Below are 21,385 nucleotides of genomic sequence, written 5' to 3' on the forward strand. Positions count from 1 at the left end.
TTCCTATTTTCTGTATTAAAACGTTCTTCTTAGCCTTGTTAACTCTCCGATGTGCGGTTGCTGATGAGTATTTGCTTCAGGTTGGGGGGCTGTCTGTAAGCAAGGACTGGCCTGTCTCCCAAGATCTGTGAGATGCTAACATTCAAAAACCAGTTGGAGAAAACTTCAGTGTCTCTGGTCACTCAATTACAGACCTAAAAGTCTCAATTCTTTAACCAAAAAAACAGATTCCAACAAGAGTCTGCTGAATTGGAATTAATTTGCAAACTGGACACCATTACATTAGGCTTGAATATAGACTGAGAGTGGATGTGTCATTACACAAAGTAAAACTATTTCCCCATGTTTATTCCCCCTCCCCCCACACACACACGCTCACTGTTCCTCACACGTTCTTGTCAACTGCTGGAAATGGCCCACCTTGATTATCACTACAAAAAGTTTTTTTTTTCTCTCCTGCTGGTAATAGCTCACCAGGGATTTCCCCCCCGCCCTTTCCAATTCGTAATATTCTATTCCTAACATCTCAACCTGGTCAGACTGCAGAACGAAATAGTACCTTTTAAAAAAAAAAAAAAATCAGTATCAACAGAACAGTTAGAGGCAGACCAAACTTACTGACCCTTCGAGCCACATACTATAATCTTCAGAAGTTCTCAGGCTTCAGCCCTGCTTCTGCTGAAGCCCCAAGCACTGGCAGGCATCTCTTGCGGGGCTGACGCCCCAAGTTCCCCCTGCCCTAGTCTGGGAGGTGGCGGATGGAGGGCTCCATGAGCTGTACTTTAAGTGCAAAAGAGCCATATGCGGCTCACGAGCCACATTTGGCCACCCCTGGTTTAAGGCATCTCTCTCATTTATTTGGGATATGGTAGAGGCTTTAATTGCAATATAGTATATTCATAATTGCTGTGAGAGTATTTAGTCTACAATGTTTTGAGTCAATTAAAATGATTAATAAAGAAGCTGTTTCTCAAGGACTGTCTACAAGATTGTCTTACAGAAGGGAAGCTTAAGGCATGATGTTCCCAAAACATGCTGAGCATCTATAGCTGAGGTGGATTTCAGTATGAGTTGTGGATGCTCAGCACCTTTTCAGGATCAAACCCTTAGTAAATAGGGTTATCATTAAGCATTTTCATATTACTGAGACACATGATACTCCTACAAGATAGCAAAGGAATTTTCAAAGTTAGAACTGGTGGATAATTCTATTTACTTTGGAATCTTTTTCTTCATATACAACAAAGTAATAACTTTTTGAAGTATTATGTTTTCGAAGTATGTAGTTAGACTGAAGTGTAATTGCCGCTTTCTCACCAAGACTTCGCTACATTTCCTTTCCTGTACTAATAGAAGTTAAAGCGGATGCAAATATCTATTTATAAGAATACAATAGCTGATGCCTTTAGTTAAATCTTGGACAAGTAAAAGTATACATCATCATAGTTTTTTGCTGCTCTTGCAGCTGCTGACGTAACCATTCCTTAAAACAGATCAGGGAGCTGCTTTGTTTGCACCACTTTGATATCAATTCTTGCATAGAGCAAACAGAACTCTGTACAAGAATAGTTGTATCATAGCTAGTGTAATTGTAGACATTATTCTTAGTGTGTGACGAACGCTTACCCTAGTGAGTCATTGTGTGTGTCTGTCCCTAGTGAATAGGAATGGGCAAGTGCTGGGTGCTCATCTTCTTAGCTCTTGCTCCTGGCAGGGTCACAGCAAAAAGGAGCAGTGCAGCCAGCACTAATGAGTGCTTCTGTATCTGTGGTTCAGCATAGTTTCTTTAGTATTAACTCTGTCCTAAAATATTGGAATCAAAGCAACAGAGAAACCTAACTTCTTCACCCTCTCAGTGGCCTTCAGGAGAGGGACTAGAGGATCCACATCTTAGTGCTCCCCATGGTCTTGACTGGAGGTGGGGCAAAGTGCTTAAATTTGCTCCTTTCCCTCCTTTAACAACATGACTAGAGTGGAGTGAGAATGAATGAAGGTGGGGGTGGAGTGGTGAGCAGATTAAAGAGGGAGAAGCTGACTACAGATAACTTCCTAATTAGTCAAAAACAATGTTAAAAATTGCCTCTTCTCCCCTTCCCCTAAAAATGGTCTGGGGACCTTATGCTGTCAGGCAACTCAGCATACAATCAACCCAAAAGCCAGGAAGGGAATCTGTGCTGGACTTCTAGCTTAGCCTGTATGGAGCTGGAGAGCTCTCACCAACCACTGCCATCTTGAACTGTCTTCTGGACAGTAGGTGATCTAACTTTTTCTCCCCAATGCCTAATTCCTTTCAGTAACCAAGAGGGTTAGCAGAGTTTTTATCTTAATAGCACAATATTATATCTGCTTGTGCTTTTGCTGCAACTGTGCATTAGGCATTAGTTGCTATTTTGTAACCTTATGTTTAGCAACTTGTTGAGACATTAAGGAACTAAAACTGGACGTCATGGTTAGTGTGTACACTCAGGCAGCCACAACCATACAAGAATAATATTAAGAGTAAGACACATGGCCTGAAAGTACTGATAAATGTACTAAGCCAGTGTTTTTTTCACACCATGGGTCACAACCCAGTACTGGGTCATGGCATGTAAGGCACTGGGTTGCCTTGCTCTGGCCAGCACCATCGACCAGGATGTTAAAAGTCCCATCAATGGTGCTGCCCAGTTAAGGCAGACTAGTGCATACCTTTTCCAGCTGCGCTGTGCCCCAGAAATGGCCAGCACCGGGTCCTCCTTCTAGGCAGTGGGGCCAACAGGACTCCGCGCACAGCCCCCTCCACAAGCACCAGCTCTGCACTCCCATTGGCCAGGTGGCAGGCGGTGCCTGCGAGTGAGAGTCGCATGAAGCCGCTTGCGCACCTCCTGCCTAGGAGCTGGACCTGTTGCTGGCCACTTCCAGGGCACAGCACAGTCCGCGGTGCCAGGACAGCTGGGAAGCCTGCCTCTGCACCCTGGCTGCGCCGCTGACTGGGAGTCCCCGGAGGTAAGTCTGCATCCCAACCCCGTGCCTCAATCCCTTGTCCCAGCCCTGAGCCCACCCCAAACCCTGATCCCTGGCCCCACCCCAGAGCTTGCACCCAGAGCCGCTCCCACACCCCAAACTCCTCATCCCCAGCTCTGTTGGGTCGCGGGCATGAACAATTTTCTTCAACTGGGTTCCCAGGAAAAAAGTTTAAAAATCACTGTACTAAGCTACTTATTTGAGAAAATAAAGAAACAACAAATAGCAAGACTCCCATGAATTTAAAACATGGAATATCTGCATTGAGAACCTCCTGGAATAAAATTTGAATTAACCTTATCTTGTGAAGGAATGATCTCTGCTTCTGACAAATCCTCACTATTACCCATGGTTTTAATTAGACTTAATTGAAACTCTGATATTAGTGGGTTGAGTGATTTATCAAATTGGACTCTTCACCACCACAAGGTTCATTTCTATTTAAGTATTCTCTGCTAATTTTACATCCATACCTGACTTACTTTGGATCTAGAATTTTATTATGAAAAAGATTAAAGCAAATAAATGACTGTGATTAAAAACTACAGTATCAAGGAGATAATTTAATGAGCATGATGAAAATATAATAGAAAAATATGCATACAATATTTTGTGTAATTTAAAAAAATAATTATTTAATTCATGTTCTGCTGGGAAGTGTAATTTGTTACTCTCTGGTGTGAATAAGCCCCCGCCCCCCCAAGTGATGTAAGTTACACCGACCGAAGCACCAGTGTGGACAATGCTATGTCGGTGCGAGAGCTTCTCCCACCGACCTAACGCCTTTCACAGAGTTAGTTTTATTATGCTGACAGGAGAGCTCTTGCCCATCGGCATGGAGCGTCTTCACCAGATGTGCTGCAGCTGCACCACTGTAGCACTTCCAGTGTAGACTAGCACTTAAGCGCAACTTCCCCTACAGTAGCTTTGCTCTTCTCCCCCCCACCCCCCCAACAACTCCTTTTTGGGTCAGGACCCCTATAGTTAAACACTGTGAAATTGACCAAAATGGACTATGAATTTGGTAGGGTCCTATCCATAGTGTTGTTGACTCTCGCAGTTCTTATACCGGCTTTTGTGATATTTGATGTGTGTTCTGAAACCCACTCCTGCTGGAAATATGTGATTAAGTGAGAATAAAAACCCAAGCCAGTTTAAAATCAGCACTGAATTTGTTGATGTATGCATAAATTAGTTTCCAAATGAATCCCTGATGCTACTCTTTAGCACGGTGGTCCCCAAACTTTTAAGGGTTGCACTTCCCCCTTATCCCTGTCCCCCAACTGGGGCCAGGAACAGGGCCAAGGCTTCAGGGGGAGGGGAGCGTGGACAGAGGTAAGGGGTCTGAGAATGGCACCACAGCTGGGGACGGGAGCCAGAGCCCCGAACCCGGGGCTGGCAGACAGGGATAGGAGCGGAGCTGGGTGGCACTCCCTCCTCACCCCTCATGGGGGGTTGTCCCGGGGCCTAAGCCACACCCCCTGAATGATCCTCTGTGCCCCCCTACAGGAGCATGCCCCAAAGTTTGGGGACCTCTGCTTTAGTATATTACTTTTTTCATAAAATCAGATCAGTTACAGATGTTGGTAAAATTCTTCCTTTGAGTGGACCTGGGGTTGGGTTTTTGGTACAGCTTTTAAACAATTTTATTTCCTTTACTGTTTTACTCACAAGTGCTTCTTCAGACCATCAGACTTCATTTTCATGAATGGAATTAAAACCACTATGCTGATGTCATGTAAAAATTCCTCTCAGTATCAAACAGTTTGATATCCTGCAGCATTGGCTGCAGGATACAAGGCTGAAAGGTCTAAATGTATATAAATGAATTACAGTACTATCCAGAAAAATCAGGTAGGAAAAAAAAGCCAGCTTTACTTTGGCAAGGATTTGACTCCACTAAAAAGTGAACTACTGGAGCAACTTCACTTAGCAAGTTTTTTCTTGACCTGTAAATTGAAAGTCAAGGTGCTAAATATTGTTTAGATGCAGATAACCTTACTTCATTTGGGAAAAAATTAATATTTAAATAGCCAAATATATATATTGCTCAGCTAATATTACATCAGGGCTTGAACAATCCCCACTCACCCAAGATGACTAAGAATCTTTCTCAGGTGAGTGCCTTCAATCTCTGGAGAATCTAAGCTATTGCTTTTGAAAAAAAGTATATAACTTTTGTTTGCTAAGTGACATGGAGTAACATGAAGACAAATGCGTCCAGCTGCCTTTGTAAAGGGAGAAGGCTGTCATTACAGTTAAAATAGTTGGAGGGATGCACGGACTCTATGGCTAAGAGCAGGGTGCACTGTGGGGGCTGGCACCCATACCCATTAAGCAGAGGAGACATTCTGGAGGGCAGTCCCTTTAGTGGGAGCCATGGGGCATAATTTCCCAAGCAGAGGATTCTTCATGTGCGTGGGGGGACTATGCTGACATCATCCCCATCAGAGGACTCTGTGCTGGAGGAGGGAGGAGATGGCATGCACTAACTATTAGAGAAACACCAGCATTAATTTATTTGGACAATGGAAGGATACACTAAATTGACTTCTTTGGGTGGCTATAAGGTGACTTCATTAAATTATTGGAGGCAGCTTTAGTTAATTTGTTTAGTGGGCAGCATCATTAATTGACATGCGATTTATGTGCTGGGGCTGCTGTTAACTGGAGATGCAGATTTTACCCAGCAGGGAACTGGGGTCTTTAAGCCCAATCTAGCAGGGATACCCCACCTGCAGGAGGTGAAGCAAGAAGGGGCAGGCCTTGTGGTGGGGTTGTGGCTTGAGGTACCAGTGTACGTCGGCCTGGTGAGCAGACTTTATCCTCTGGTGAGGTGTTGGGTAATCTTTTTGAAGCCCTGCAATACAATATTTGCTAGTTAAGTGCTTTAATATTGTCTGGTGCTGATATTATTATTCTTTCTTCTTTCAGCCCAAAGCAGTGTGTACAGCTGTTCTGAGTATGCTGGTTCTGGATGGTGAATCAGTCTATAATCTGACTTCCCTTCCTATCTTGCTGATGTTAGCCAGAGTGATTCTTGTGCATTCAAGACATAAACTTGCTGCTATTCAGGTATGAAATATGTGGAAATAGTTATTGTGGTTACCAATCATGGATTGGTTCTCATTTTTCTTATTTACTATTTTCTTTCTTTTGTCTTCCTTTTTTTAATCCTATTCTGCTTTCAGAGATGTCTTACTCTAAAGGAACAGATCTACACAACAAAGCATTGACTACAATAATGAGGGAATTAAAATCAAGTGTTATCTTTTCTAAAAGATAAATTATGTAAATGGAATTTCTAATAGCTAAGCCAGAGAAATGTCTACTAGGGCTTTTTCCCTTGTGAAGATAATTTCAGTGTTAGAACTTGCTGTTTTTCTTGCATGTATAATTAGAATAACATGAGTGTAAATGAACAGTAGTACGTACAGTTGGGACAATCCTGTTTTTACATATTGTAACCTTTCTATTTCACAAACTTTTACATACTATAAAGTTATTTAAAAACTGTTAATCTTTGTAAGACACTGTAGCACTATTCTTTGGCCTGGATGCCTGCTGCTCCCATTCTAGACAGGATGGGTTTATCTACCTTATTCCTATGCATGGAAGTGGAGCTAAGAGATTCCTCTCCTTTAGTTTTGGATTGTCAGCTAGATCCCCACCGTGCCAGCACATTAGGAGTACTAAACAACTATGGGGTCCATATCTCTATCGGCCCCCCCATTTGATTTCACATGAAAGACAGAGGTTTCACTGAGTTCCTCCTTAAAATAAAGTTTTCTGACTATTTTCCTCCTTCGCTTTAACTTAGAAGCAGTCTGATTTGGCAGAGGGTGATTCTGGAGCTGGGAAGGCCCTTAGCAGCAGTGACTTCGCTCCAGTGCATTGCAGTTAAGGAGGTCAAAAGCCTTCCTTGGTCCATCTTGGTGCTTGGGCAGGCAACCCCTACTTCCAGCTGCATCTTCATAGGGGGCTGAATTAAACAGTGTGGGAGATGTTCCTGGTTGTTTTGTACTTCTGGAAGCCAGGCTCTCACTCCAGATGAATGCTGTTCAGCTCCAGCAATCAGGTCAGTCAGAAGGGGAGAAAATGTACCTGGTGTACAAACAGGCACGGTGAGGGACCTCCTCCTGTCCAAAGGCTTGTTTACACTATTAAAAGTGATAAAACCAAGTTTTAATGCTAGTTCAGGAGCAACAGCTGCTGAAAACCATTTTCTGCAAGTTTCCTAAACTGACCCAGCCATTCTTTCTCATGCAAGTTCAAATCCAATGAAAAACTCTCAATATTTCAGTTCTGTTATATTCATGTAAATGAGCTTAGAATTGGATAAAATTCTGAGAAATCTACTTTTTAAAACATTAATATAGCCCTGTTTTTCACAAATACTATTCCACGTGAAAGACTAAATACTTGACAAATTTTTAAAATCATTCAAAAGAAAATCCTGAAACCATCCCCACAATTGACAAGATGTGACAAGATTATGGCTGTCAACAGATGGCTTATAGAAAAGGAGTACTTGTGGCACCTTAGAGACTAACAAATTTATTAGAGCATAAGCTTTCGTGAGCTACAGCTCACTTGAGCTGTAGCTCACGAAAGCTTATGCTCTAATAACTGTTAGTCTCTAAGGTGCCACAAGTACTCCTTTTCTTTTTGCGAATACAGATTAACACGGCTGCTACTCTGAAACAGATGGCTTAGACAGTGGTGCTATAAGGAGGGCTTTGGGATGTATGGCCACTGGGAGGCATTCACGGACAGAGGACAGTTCTCTCGGGATGGACTTCATCTGAGTAGGGAAGGAAATAGACTTCTAGGATTGAGGCTGGCACAACTGATAAAGAGAGCTTTAAACTAGGAATTAGTGGGAGATGGATGGGAGATGTCCAGGAAATCTCCACGCCAGATTTTAGCGTTGAGAGGGAAGACGACGAAGTAAGAAAGGATACAGCTGTGGGTAGGAGAATGATTATAAGGAGCAAGGGCAGTGTGGATACTAGTCTAATAGGTTATACTGGCTGTAGAATGACTGTGCCTAATAGGGTACAAAATGTGAGCGAGGCCGAACAGCAAAAATTAAGATGTTTATACACCAATGCGAGGAGCCTAGGTAACAAAATGGAGGAACTAGAGCTACTGGTGCAGGAAGTGAAACCAGATATTATAGGGATAACAGAAACATGGTGGAATAGTAGTCATGACTGGACTACAGGTATTGAAGGGTATGTGCTGTTTAGGAAAGACAGAAATAAAGGTAAAGGTGATGGAGTAGCATTGTATGACAATGATGAGGTAGAATGTAAAGAAATAAGCGATGCAATGGATAAGACAGTCCGTGTGGGCAAAAATTACATTGGGGAAGAAAACTAGTAAAGCCTCTCCTACGATAGTGCTTGGGGTGTGCTATAGACCTCCGGGATCTAATTTGGATATGGATAGAGCCCTTTTTAATGTCTTTAATAAAGTAAATACTAATGGAAACTGCGTGATCATGGGAGACTTTAACTTCCCAGATATAGACTGGAGGACCAGTGCTAGTAATAATAATAGGGCTCAGATTTTCCTAGATGTGATAGCTGATGGATTCCTTCATCAAGTAGTTGCTGAACTGACTAGAGGGGATGCCATTTTAGATTTAATTTTGGTGATTAGCGAGGACCTCATAGAAGAAATGGTTGTAGGGGACAATCTTGGCTCAAGTGATCATGAGCTAATTCAGTTCAAACTAAATGGAAGGATTAACAAAAATAAATCTGCAACTAAGGTTTTTGATTTCAAAAGGGCTGACTTTCAAAAATTAAGGAAATTAGTTAGGGAAGTGGATTGGACTGAAGAACTTATGGATCTAAAGGTAGAGGAGGCCTGGGATTACTTTAAATCAAAGCTGCAGAAGCTATCGGAAGCCCATATCCTAAGAAAGGGGAAAAAATTCATAGGAAGGAGTTGTAGACCAAGCTGGATGAGCAAGCATCTTAGAGAGATGATTAAGAAGAAGCAGAAAGCATACAGGGAGTGGAAGATGGGAGGGATCAGCAAGGAAAGCTACCTAATTGAGGTCAGAGCATGTAGGGATAAAGTGAAACGGGCTAAAAGTCGAGTAGAGTTGGACCTTGCAAAGGGAATTAAAACCAATAGTAAAAGGTTCTATAGCCATAACCTGGTGGCAGAACTTTGTGACTTTGTCCTGACCCATAACTATTTCACATTTGGTGACAATGTATACCTTCAAATCAGCGGCACTGCGATGGGTACCCGCATGGCCCCACAGTATGCCAACATTTTTATGGCTGACTTAGAACAACGCTTCCTCAGCTCTCGTCCCCTAATGCCCCTACTCTACTTGCGCTACATTGATGACATCTTCATCATCTGGACCCATGGAAAAGAAGCTCTTGAGGAATTCCACCATGATTTCAACAATTTCCATCCCACCATCAACCTCAGCCTGGACCAGTCCACACAAGAGATCCACTTCCTGGACACTACGGTGCTAATAAGCGATGGTCACATAAACACCACCCTATATCGGAAACCTACTGACCGCTATTCCTACCTACATGCCTCTAGCTTTCATCCAGATCATACCACTCGATCCATTGTCTACAGCCAAGCGCTACGATATAACCGCATTTGCTCCAACCCCTCAGACAGAGACACACACCTACAAGATCTCTATCATGCATTCCTACAACTCCAATACCCACCTGCTGAAGTGAAGAAACAGATTGACAGAGCCAGAAGAGTACCCAGAAGTCACCTACTACAGGACAGGCCCAACAAAGAAAACAACAGAACGCCACTAGCCATCACCTTCAGCCCCCAACTAAAACCTCTCCAATGCATCATCAAGGATCTACAACCTATCCTGAAGGACGAGCCATCACTCTCTTAGATCTTGGGAGACAGGCCAGTCCTTGCTGACAGACAGCCCCCCAGTCTGAAGCAAATACTCACCAGCAACCACACACCACACAACAGAACCACTAACCCAGGAACCTATCCTTGCAACAAAGCCCATTGCCAACTCTGTCCACATATCTATTCAGGGGATACCATCATAGGGCCTAATCACATCAGCCACACTATCAGAGGCTCGTTCACCTGTGCATCTACCAATGTGATATATGCCATCATGTGCCAGCAATGCCCCTCTGCCATGTACATTGGCCAAACTGGACAGTCTCTACGTAAAAGAATGAATGGACACAAATCAGACGTCAAGAATTCAACATTCAACATTCAAAAACCAGTTGGAGAACACTTCAATCTCTCTGGTCACTCGATCACAGACCTAAGAGTGGCTATACTTCAACAAAAAAGCTTCAAAAACAGACTCCAACGAGAGACTGCAGAATTGGAATTAATTTGCAAACTGGATACAATTAACTTAGGCTTGAATAGAAACTGGGAATGGATGAGTCATTACACAAAGTAAAACTATTTCCCCATGGTATTTCTCCCTCCCACCCCACCCCCCACTGTTCCTCTGATATTCTTGTTAACTGCTGGAATTAGCCTACCTGCTTGTCATCATGAAAGGTTTTCCTCCTTCCCCCCCCCCTGCTGTTGGTGATGGCTTATTTTAAGTGATCACTCTCCTTACAGTGTGTATGATAAACCCATTGTTTCATGTTCTCTGTGTGTGTGTATATAAATCTCTCCTCTGTTTTTTCCACCAAATGCATCCGATGAAGTGAGCTGTAGCTCACGAAAGCTTATGCTCTAATAAATTTGTTAGTCTCTAAGGGCCGCAAGTACTCCTTTTCTTTTTATAAATAAGAAGAAAACTAAGAAAGAAGAAGTGGGGCCGCTTAACACTGAGGATGCAGTGGAGGTTAAAGATAATCTAGGCATGGCCCAATATCTAAACAAATACTTTGCCTCAGTCTTTAATAAGGCTAAAGAGGATCTTGGGGATAATGGTAGCATGACAAATGGGAATGAGGATATAGAGGTAGATATTACCATATCAAAGGTAGAAGCAAAACTGAAACAGCTTAATGGGACTAAATCGGGGGGCCCAGATAATCTTCATCCAAGAATATTAAAGGAATTGGCACCTGCAATTGCAAGCCCATTAGCAAGAATTTTTAATGAATCTGTAAACTCAGGAGTAGTACCGAATGATTGGAGAATTGCTAATATAGTTCCTATTTTTAAGAAAGGAAAAAAAAAAGTAATCCGGGTAACTACAGACCAGTTAGTTTGACATCTGTAGTATGCAAGGTCCTGGAAAAAATTTTGAAGGAGAAATTGGTTAAGGACATTGAAGTCAATGGTAAATGGGACAAAATACAACATGGTTTTACAAAAGGTAGATCATGCCAAACCAACCTAATCTCCTTTTTTGAAAAAGTAACAGATTTTTTAGATAAAGGAAATGCAGTGGATCTAATTTACCTAGATTTCAGTAAGGCGTTTGATACCGTGCCACATGGGGAATTATTAGTTAAATTGGAGAAGATGGGGATCAATATGAACATCAAAAGGTGGATAAGGAATTGGTTAAAGGAGAGACTGCAACGGGTCCTACTGAAAGGCGAACTGTCGGGTTGGAGGGAGGTTACCAGTGAAGTTCCTCAGGGATCGGTTTTGGGACCAATCTTATTTAATCTTTTTATTACTGACCTTGGCACAAAAAGTAGGAGTGGCTAATAAAGTTTGCAGACGATACAAAGCTGGGAGGTATTGCCAATTCGGAGAAGGATCGGGATATTATACAGGAAGATCTGGATGACCTTGTAAACTGGAGTAATAGTAATAGGATGAAATTTAATAGTGAGAAGTGTAAGGTTTTGCATTTAGGGATTAATAACAAGAATTTTAGTTATAAATTGGGGATGCATCAATTAGAAGTAACGGAAGAGGAGAAGGACCTTGGAGTATTGGTTGATCATAGGATGACTATGAGCTGCCAATGTGATATGGCTGTGAAAAAAGCTAATGCGGTTTTGGGATGCATCAGGAGAGGCATTTCCAGTAGGGATAAGGAGGTTTTAGTACCGTTATACAAGGCACTGGTGAGACCTCACCTAGAATACTGTGTGCAATTCTGGTCTCCCATGTTTAAAAAGGATGAATTCAAGCTGGAGGAGGTACAGAGAAGGGCTACTAGGATGATCCGAGGAATGGAAAACTTGTCTTATGAAAGGAGACTTAAGGAGCTTGGCTTGTTTAGCCTAACTAAAAGAAGGTTGAGGGGAGATATGATTGCTCTCTATAAATATATCAGAGGGATAAATACAGGAGAGGGAGAGGAATTATTTCAGCTCAGCACCAATGCGGACACAAGAACAAATGGGTATAAACTGGCCACCAGGAAGTTTAGACTTGAAATCAGACGAAGGTTTTTAACCATCAGAGGAGTGAAGTTTTGGAATAGCTTTCCAAGGGAAGCAGTGGGGGCAAAAGATCTATCTGGTTTTAAGATTCTACTCGATAAGTTTATGGAGGAGATGGTACGATGGGATAATGGGATTTTGGTAAGTAATTGATCTTTAAATATTCAGGGTAAATAGGCCAAATCCCCTGAGATGGGATATTAGATGGATGGGATCTGAGTTACCCAGGAATGAATTTTCTGTAGTATCTGGCTGGTGAATCTTGCCCCTATGCTCAGGGTTTAGCTGATCGCCATATTTGGGGTTGGGAAGGAATTTTCCTCCAGGGCAGATTGGAGAGGCCCTGGAGGTTTTTCGCCTTCCTCTGTAGCATGGGGCATGGTTGACTTGAGGGAGGCTTCTCTGCTCCTTCAAGTCTTTAAACCATGATTTAAGGACTTCAATAGCTCAGACATGGGTGAGGTTTTTCATTGAAGTGGGTGGGTGAGATTCTGTGGCCTGCACTGTGCAGGAGGTCAGACTAGATCAGAATGGTCCCTTCTGACCTTAGTATCTATGAAAATTAAACTTAATAAAATAAGTTCCATGCAGAGCTCAACTGTCTTAACTGAAATTTTTCCAAAAATGTTTTTTTCTACTTTGATACTTTTGTGTGGCAAGCTGTAGGCCAGAGAAAATTTTTATCACTGATCTTATAAACCCCAGATATATTCTCAGCTACAGCGTTGTGAATAGAATAGTATTCATTTCCTAACAGTCATGTTTAAATTGCCTTTGGGTTTCTAAACAAAGTGATGGTGGGGAGGGGGAAAAGGATTTGACCTCTTTGACAAGGTCTCCTGTTTGTTAGCCATTGCTTTCTTCAGCTTGATATCACAAGTCATATTTCATTGCAGTTTAAAATGGACGATATTTTATCTGTTTTGATAGCTCCTCTCTAGGCAGATTATAATCAACTGCATGTAAATTGGTTTAGATTTTTCCCCTAGAAGCTGAGTGTGCAGTCCTTTAGGTTGATATACACTTACCTGTAGAACAGAAGTGTGTGTATATATAAGATACTTTCTTGGCATTTATAGACAGTAGCATATTTTAACACTTGTTTACACACACACACAGTGAAATAACTGGAATTAACAAATCTGGTAAGCATTAAGGGCTTAGTGTCATTTTGTATAGAGAGTCATAGTATATTTATGGATAGTAACCTTAGTGTTATATCTTATTGGCAAAATTATACTACTTGTGAACTCTAGCATGCACTTTCTCTCAGTGCAAGCAGAGTGGGGTAAGTTAAATTGAGGTAGATTTTTATATTGCTTGTATGTGCATAACTTTAATCAATTATAATTCTCCTGTGAGCTATGTTCTGAGACAGCTGTAGAACCTTGTCCATCCCTAGTATTACAATTTTGTTTTCCTCAATTAGGTTTCAAAAGCAAACTCTTCATCATTGTCAAATATTTTTTATTATAAAGAAAGCCATTCATGCTTCCTTACTGTAGCTTCCAAAAAGCTCTTAAAGCCTCAGCCAGCTTCTATTAAAGTCAGTGGAAAGGCCTCTGTTGAAGTCAGTGAGAGTTGGATAGCTCAGAGAGAGAGAACTGCTTCCTGCTATACATAAATGGTAAACCATCATTGAATTTGTATGTATGTGTTTGTGTATAAAACCCTCAGTTTTATTCTTAAAAAAAGATGCTATGCACACAACATACATACCTGACTCCAAATCACACAAACAAGGAAATTTAAAAGCTAAGCCACAATCAATATGTACACTCTAATCCTCCACCTACAGACGCACCTTACCACTATTGCACCTATTGTACACGACAGTCAGCAACCTTAATTCTGCTCCTGTAGGGATCCTAGCCTCCAACCTCAGAATTTTTCAATATATGTAACATGTAGGTAAGCTTGGCAGAATTTGATTTTTATTTTTTTCTAATTTTAACCATTTTTATCCATTTAAAAAAAATTTTATTTGTAAGTATTTTCACTTTTTCAGTTGGGGTGGGGGGTTGGGTTGGAGTTAAGGCAGTGTTGACAGTGGGCCTGCAGTGGGCTCTCTGTGCAGCCAAAAGGCCCAAGACACTGGGGCACAAGGTATGAGGGAGGCTGCAGTGCATTGTGACCAGTGACACCCAATCCTTGCAGGCACAAGATAAGAGGAAGGCTGGGGTCCTGGGAGAGCAGACCCGCTCTCTTTCTCTCTCTTTCCTTCCTTCCTAGCTAACTAGGTTCATGAGGAGGAGGACAAGATTCTGGCTATGAGGGAAGCCACTCCATTGCTGAATGGCTCCTGCTGGAAAAGGAGCCATTCAACAGAGGGGTGGCCTCCTCCACGACCAGGGATGATGATGACAAATCATTGCAGTTCTGCCTGGGGGGGGGTCTCTTCTCTGCCAGGCCAGGACTCCGGTCTTCCCCACTCCTTGTGTCTGCAGGGATCCAGTGTCACGGGCCCCACTCACCAGTCAGGTGTATGTGTGAGCCATCCCTGGCCAGGAACTGTTCGGCAGCAGTGTGTTCTTCCCTGGAGCCAGGGGCTTGTCGTTTTCCTGGCAGTCCTGGCTGGGGGTCTCTGCTCTGTCCTGCCAGGTCCACAGCCGTCTCACAAATCTTGTGCCTGCACGGATTGGGTGTCACAGGCCCTGAGATAGCTCAAGGAGTCCTCTGCAGCACCACTATCAGGACCTGCTCACTCTCTCCTGTGACAGCAGGGCTGCAGAGGACTCCCTGCACAGCCACAGGGCTGCAGACACTCAGTCCCTGTAGGCCAGGGGTTCTCAAACTGGGGATTGTGGGTTGTGACGTTATTACATTTGAGGTTGCAAGCTGTCAACCTCCACCCCAAGCCCGCTTTGCCTCCAGTATTTATAATGGTGTTAAATATAGACTCATCAGGGTTGGAGGGGACCTCAGGAGGTCATCTAGTCCAACCCCTTGCTCAGAGCAGGACCAATCCCCAACTAAATCATCCCAACCAGGGCTTTGTCAAGCCTGACCTTAAAAACCTCTAAGGAAGAAGATTCCACTACCTCCCTAGGTAACCCATTCCAGTGCTTCACTGCCCTCCTAGTGAAAACATTTTTCCTAATATCCAACCTAAACCTCCCCTACTGCAACTTGAGACCATTACTCCTTGTTTCGTTATCTGCTACCACTGAGAACAGTCTAGATCCATCCTCTTTGGAACCCCCTTTCAGGTAGTTGAAAGCAGGTATCAAATCCCCCTTCATTCTTCTCTTCCGCAGACTAAACAATCCCAGTTCCCTCAGTCTCACCTCATAAGTCATGTGCTCCAGCCCCCTAATCATTTTTGTTGCCGTCCGCTGTACTCTTTCCAATTTTTCCACATCCTTCTTGTAGTGTGGGGCCCAAAACTGGACAGACTACTCCAGATGAAGCCTCAGCAATGTCAAATAGAGGGGAACGATCACGTCCCTCGATCTGCTGGCAATGCTCCTACTTATACAGTGCAAAATGCCGTTAGCCTTCTTGTCAACAAGGGCACGCTGTTGACTCATATCAAGCTTCTCGTCCACTGTAATCCCTAGGTCCTTTTCTGCAGAATTGCTGCCTAGCCACTCGGTCCCTAGTCTGTAGCAGTGCATGGGAGTCTTCCTTCCTAAGTGCAGGACTCTGCACTTGTCTTTGTTGAACCTCATCAGATTTCTTTTGGCCCAATCCTCTAATTTGTATGGTCCCTCTGTATCGTATCCTATCCCTACCCTCCAGCGTATCTACCTCTCCTCCCAGTTTAGTGTCATCTGCAAACTTGCTGAGGGTGCAATTCACGCCATCCTCCAGATCATTAATGAAGATATTGAACAAAACCGGCCCCGGGACTGACCCTTGGGGCACTACACTTGATACCGGTTGCCAACTAGACATGGAGCCATTGATCACTACCCATTGAGCCAGATGATCTCGCCAGTTTTCTATCCATCTTATATCCACCTTTCTATCCACCTTCTATCCATCCATCCCATACTTCTTTAACTTGCTGGCAAGAATAACGTGGGAGACCGTATCAAAAGCTTTGCTAAGGTCAAGGAATAACACATCCACTGCTTTTTCCCGTCATTCACAGAGCCAGTGGATGGTATGGAAGGCAATTAGGGATAGAGGGCATAAGATACCTTTATGGGGATACCCATAAAATAGGGATAGTTAGGCATAGAAGGCAATTAAGTTAGTCAGGCATGACTTGCCCATGCTCACTGTTCCTGATCACATTCCTCTCCTCCAAGTGTTTCAAAATTGATTCCTTGAGGACCTGCTCCATGATTTTTCCAGGGACTGAGGTGAGGTTAACTGGCCTGTAGTTCCCCAGATCCTCCTTCCCTTTTTTTAAAGATGGGCACTACAATATCCTTTTTCCAGTCATCCGGGACCTCCCCCGATCGCTATGAGTTTTCAAAGATAATAGCCAATGGCTCTGCAATCACATCCACCAATTCCTTTAGCACCCTCGGATACATTGCAACCGGTCCTATGGACCTATGCTCGTCCAGCTTTTCTAAATAGTTGTGAACCACTTTTCTCCACAGAGGGCTGGTCACCTCCTCCCCATACTGTGCTGCCCAGTGCAGTAGTTTGGGAGCTGACCTTGTTCATGAAGACCAAGACACAAAAAGCGTTGAGTACATTAGCTTTTTCCACATCCTCTGTCACTAGGTTGCCTCCCCCATTCAGTAGGGGGCCCACACTTTCCCTGACCACCACCTTGTTGCTAGCATACCTGTAGAAACCCTTCTTGTTACTCTTAACATCCCTTGCTAGTTGCAACTCCAAGTGTGATTTGGCCTTCCTGATTTCACTCCTGCATGCCTAAGCAATATTTTTATACTCCTCCCTGGTCATTTGTCCAAGCTTCCACTACTTGTAAGCTTCTTTTTTGTGTTTAAGTTCAGCAAGGATTTCACTGTTAAGCCAAGCTGGTCATCTGCCATATTTGCTATTCTTTCTACTCAACTCATTGGGATAGTTTGTTCCTGCAACCTCAATAAGGATTCTTTAAAATACAGCCAATTCTCCTGGACTCCTTTCTTCCTCGTGTTATTCTCCCAGGGGATCCTGCCCATCAGTTCCCTGAGGGAGCCAACATCTGCTTTGTCTGAAGTCCAGGATCCATATTCTGCTGCTCTCCTTTCTTCCTTGTGTCAGGATCCTAAACTCGACCATCTCATGGTCACTGCCTCCCAGGTTCCCATCCACTTTTGCTTCCCCTACTAATTCTTCCTCGTTTGTGAGCAGCAGGTCAAGAAGAGCTCTGCCCCTAGTTGGTTCCTCCAGCACTTGCACCAGGAAATTGATCCCTACATTTTCCAAAAACTTCCTGAATTGTCTGTGTTTTTAATTTATAGGGGGGGGGGGTCGCACTCAGAGGCTTGCTATGTGAAAGAGGTCACCAATAAAAAAAAGTTTGAGAAATACTGTTGTAAGTGCACTGATTATTACCATTTGATATTTTGTGTCAGCTGAAATTGACATTTACTCTTATGGTCAGCAGGAAGGGGCAATGCAGTGACCTTCTCCTGATCTGGCACCTGATCTGATTCTTGGTGCCCTTCCTTCTCATCCATGTAAACTTCCCCCTTCTCCCCACCTGTTAAAGGGAGCCCTTAAAGGGGCAACACCCCTTTTCTTCCAGCTGGCCAGTCACAGCCCTCCCTTCTCTCTCCCCACATGAAGGTTGTGGTGAGCACATTCTTGGGGACACGAAGACAGGTCTGAATCTGACAGTTCCTTTACATATGTTGTGAGATGTGCATGTTCCTTGAGTCAAGGAATAGATATCTTGATAAGGTGTGCTTTAAATTCTAACTTGTAGAAGAAGAAAAACCTTCAACCCGTCAGTGCAGATCTCCATCCGAAGAGACACATGGTTGAAATTTTAAACTACAACCCTTAAAATAGCAAGGAGAAAGCGAGGCAAGGCTGTAGGGAATTCAAATCACAAGTAATTGAATTCTCCCTTTTTATTGGGTGACACCTTTGCTCCATTTTATATCAGAAAGCTTTGCGGCATTTGTATTGAACTAGAAATCTGTCTTAAAGATACAGTGATAATTGTCTTATTTGTGAGACAGCTTCAGACTTTTAGCACTCCCCTTTTCAGAAGAAAGGATGGGATGTTTGGATGTTGATTGAAGCCATCATCTGAGGGAATACAAGAGGGAAAAATTATTAACTGTTAAGTGACTGAGCACCCATCTATATAGTAAGATTTTGTTTAGGTTTTTTTTTTCTTTTGACTCTTTCAAGATTTATTCAGCCTTGATATAATTTGAATCTACACTTTAGGAGACTTCCGACCTTAATCTAATCTCAAATAGATCAGATTTGGTATAGAATTTTTATAAAGCAACTGTATTTGTGTTTTTGAAATTATATTTTTAAAATCTGTTTATAAAAGAAAATCAGTTGTATTTATCATTCATTTAAAATATCCTTATTCTCCCTTTTAGACATTGCCTTGGTGGACTTTGCGATATGTGAATATTCACCAGCAGTTGCTAGAGGAACGATCGCCTGAGCTCTTTGCTCTTGCCCAGAGTTGTATAGAACAAGGTAAGTTTCTCAAATTATTTGATTATGTTCACATGTAATACCATTCACTTGTCAGAAGAGTTTTGTAGATGTCACGGTTTGCAGCATGGTGCCTGTCAGGTGTTTTTGTAGCTGCGGAGAGTAGAAAGGCACTTCTTAAATTTTGTTGATGTAACAATTCTCTCTTGTTGGTGTGTGCTTTGTTGGTTAAAGCTTTGTAATCCTGATTTTACACTATCTGTTTGGAAACAACAAAAAAAAAAAAAGTGTTTCAGTGGTATGCTAATGTTAATATGTCACAAATTGATTTGCAGGCATTATGCCTGTCTTGTCTCTTATTTAACAAAGCTCATTTGAGTTTGAAAGGTGAATTCTTCTGGTTTTGTACAACTTTGTGAGAGACACTGAGCAATTTTCTACTGCTCCTCCTCACAGAGTATCAGAATTCTTATTAATCTGAACCAGAAATGTTCTGTACATGGTGTTCAATTCCAAAGACATGCTAGGTTACATTGCAAAAGGAGGGAATTATTTTTAAATTGAATTTTGAAGTGAATATTGATGCTGAGGGAAGCAGACTAATAGTGTTGGAACTAAACATAAATAAAATACCATTGGTTTTTAAGACATTGAGTTTATTTGTTAGCTGAAGATTTTTTGCTGTAATTGTGGAAGCCTAAAATTATATTTTAAACAGTGTTTAAAACATTTTTCTCTCCCACTTAGACATGCACTGGCATGTATAGATTTTGCCCTTTCCAGAAAAGGTATAGAATTTAAAATTCACTATTTTACAGGATGAATTTTTTTTTTTTTGGTAATGAGGTTATTTTCATTACCTGGGGTTTGAACCAGCTGTAGGATCAAGGCATGACAGTGATGTCAGAACACCAAATACTAGTTTGGGGCCCTTGCAAAATTATCATATGAATAGCAAAAACTTGTAAAATACAATGGTAAGTTTGAGCAGAGAATTATGTTGTGCCCAATCCTGTGAATTGGTGAGTGGTCTCCACTGCCATTGGGCGGCTCCAGCATTGGATCCATCCACTAAATTCTATAGTGTTTAGCTTTCTCTGTTCGAGAGCTTTAAACAAACTTCCACACAGTTTTATTGTAGGAGTGTGGGAAAACTTCATTTATGGACTATGAACCATTTCATTAACTTAGATATCTAATTGACCAAGTGTCTTTAATCTATAACATTGGGAAACTTGCTGTGTAATCACACTTTTCAGAAGAAAGGAATTCTAGGACACCTTTACTGTCAGCATATGAAATTAAATTAGTTGACATGCAGACATACAGGCCAAGGAAATCTTGGACATTAATTGACATGGAGATAAACCAGTCTGATTTGAGCTGCTAACGTCCTAATTAGCAAATGTATATTCATTTTGGCAAATTGTATTTTTAAGGTAAAAATCAGATGATGTACTGATCAGTATGGTAATTGAGCACTTCAGGGAAAAAAAAAAAACCTAATCAACTATTGCTTAAAAAAAATCCTATAAAATCTGACCCTCAAGGTGTGCTGCAAAGCCAGTCTTCTTCCCCCCCCCCCCCCTTCAAAAGGGAGAATTGCAAAGGTGATGAATTGTTAGAGAGAGAGAGAGAGTTTTGCCTGATTTGCTGCTTGGGGTGCGGGGGGGACTAAATTAGATGAAAATCTTGCTACTTAGTTATTAAGGAGTGGCATTTTGCTTTTTTTTATCTTCAAAACTCTGAGACTGGATAGATAGATGCTTCTTAAAAACTCTGTACAATATTAACTAAATGTCAGACAGATGGCTGCTGACATTTGTTATTCAGGTTAGGAAGGGGAAGGTGGAGGGATTCCAAAAGCTTTTTCATTATTATAGAGACTGCAAATGACCTCGTTCATAATACTCTTCTGTGATTGTTGCTCTGAATACAAGAGAATTGTATAGATGAATAATCAGTGAGAGGGAGACAGGTTCAACATCAGTCTATATGCCAGCAGTTATTCAGTTGCACTTGAGACTGTAGTTTATCATTTGTTTGGCTGAACATTTCTATGATGACTTTGCTGGAGAGTACAAAGGACTTTATTTTAAAGTGTTCTTGCTTGTCTGAAACTCTTACTCAAAGAATCAGGGTAGCAGGAAAAACAAAACCTGTAATATGGAGTATTTTGTTATACAGTGATTTTGAGTAGTTAGCATGTGTGTGTTGCCTTCTAAAATCTTATTTTTAAGAATTTCTAGCAATACTAAAAATAGGATGCTATGATTGGGGCATACTAAGCTTTATGTCTGCACTGGTGTGCATACTCTAGTACGGGTTGTGTTCATGCAGGCTCGAGCCAGCCAAACCCATCCCAAAAGTCTACATTTGCTCTGCTAGACATTCATATAATGCTGTGTACCCATGTGCATCCACACTGCTGCTCTGGGTACACAAGTTTAGTGCTACTATTTCAGGGACTATATGCCAGGGTTCTTGGA

At 42.1% G+C, this 21,385-nt stretch overlaps 1 protein-coding gene across 4 annotated transcripts in view; it reads left to right on the plus strand.

Moving 5' to 3' along the window:
- The window catches only part of TTC27 (tetratricopeptide repeat domain 27), a 203,123-nt gene that overhangs the window by 12,718 nt on the left and 169,020 nt on the right, over nucleotides 1-21,385 (plus strand). For all 4 annotated transcript variants that reach the window (XM_038397195.2, XM_038397194.2, XM_043511535.1 and 1 more), the window contains exons 4-5: nucleotides 5,938-6,078; nucleotides 18,836-18,938. In XM_038397195.2, the coding sequence (XP_038253123.1) occupies nucleotides 5,938-6,078; nucleotides 18,836-18,938 (244 nt within the window). The remainder of the gene's footprint in view (nucleotides 1-5,937; nucleotides 6,079-18,835; nucleotides 18,939-21,385) is intronic.

This window comes from Dermochelys coriacea, chromosome 3, assembly GCF_009764565.3.
Source record: "Dermochelys coriacea isolate rDerCor1 chromosome 3, rDerCor1.pri.v4, whole genome shotgun sequence".
Classification (NCBI taxonomy): domain Eukaryota; kingdom Metazoa; phylum Chordata; order Testudines; family Dermochelyidae; genus Dermochelys; species Dermochelys coriacea.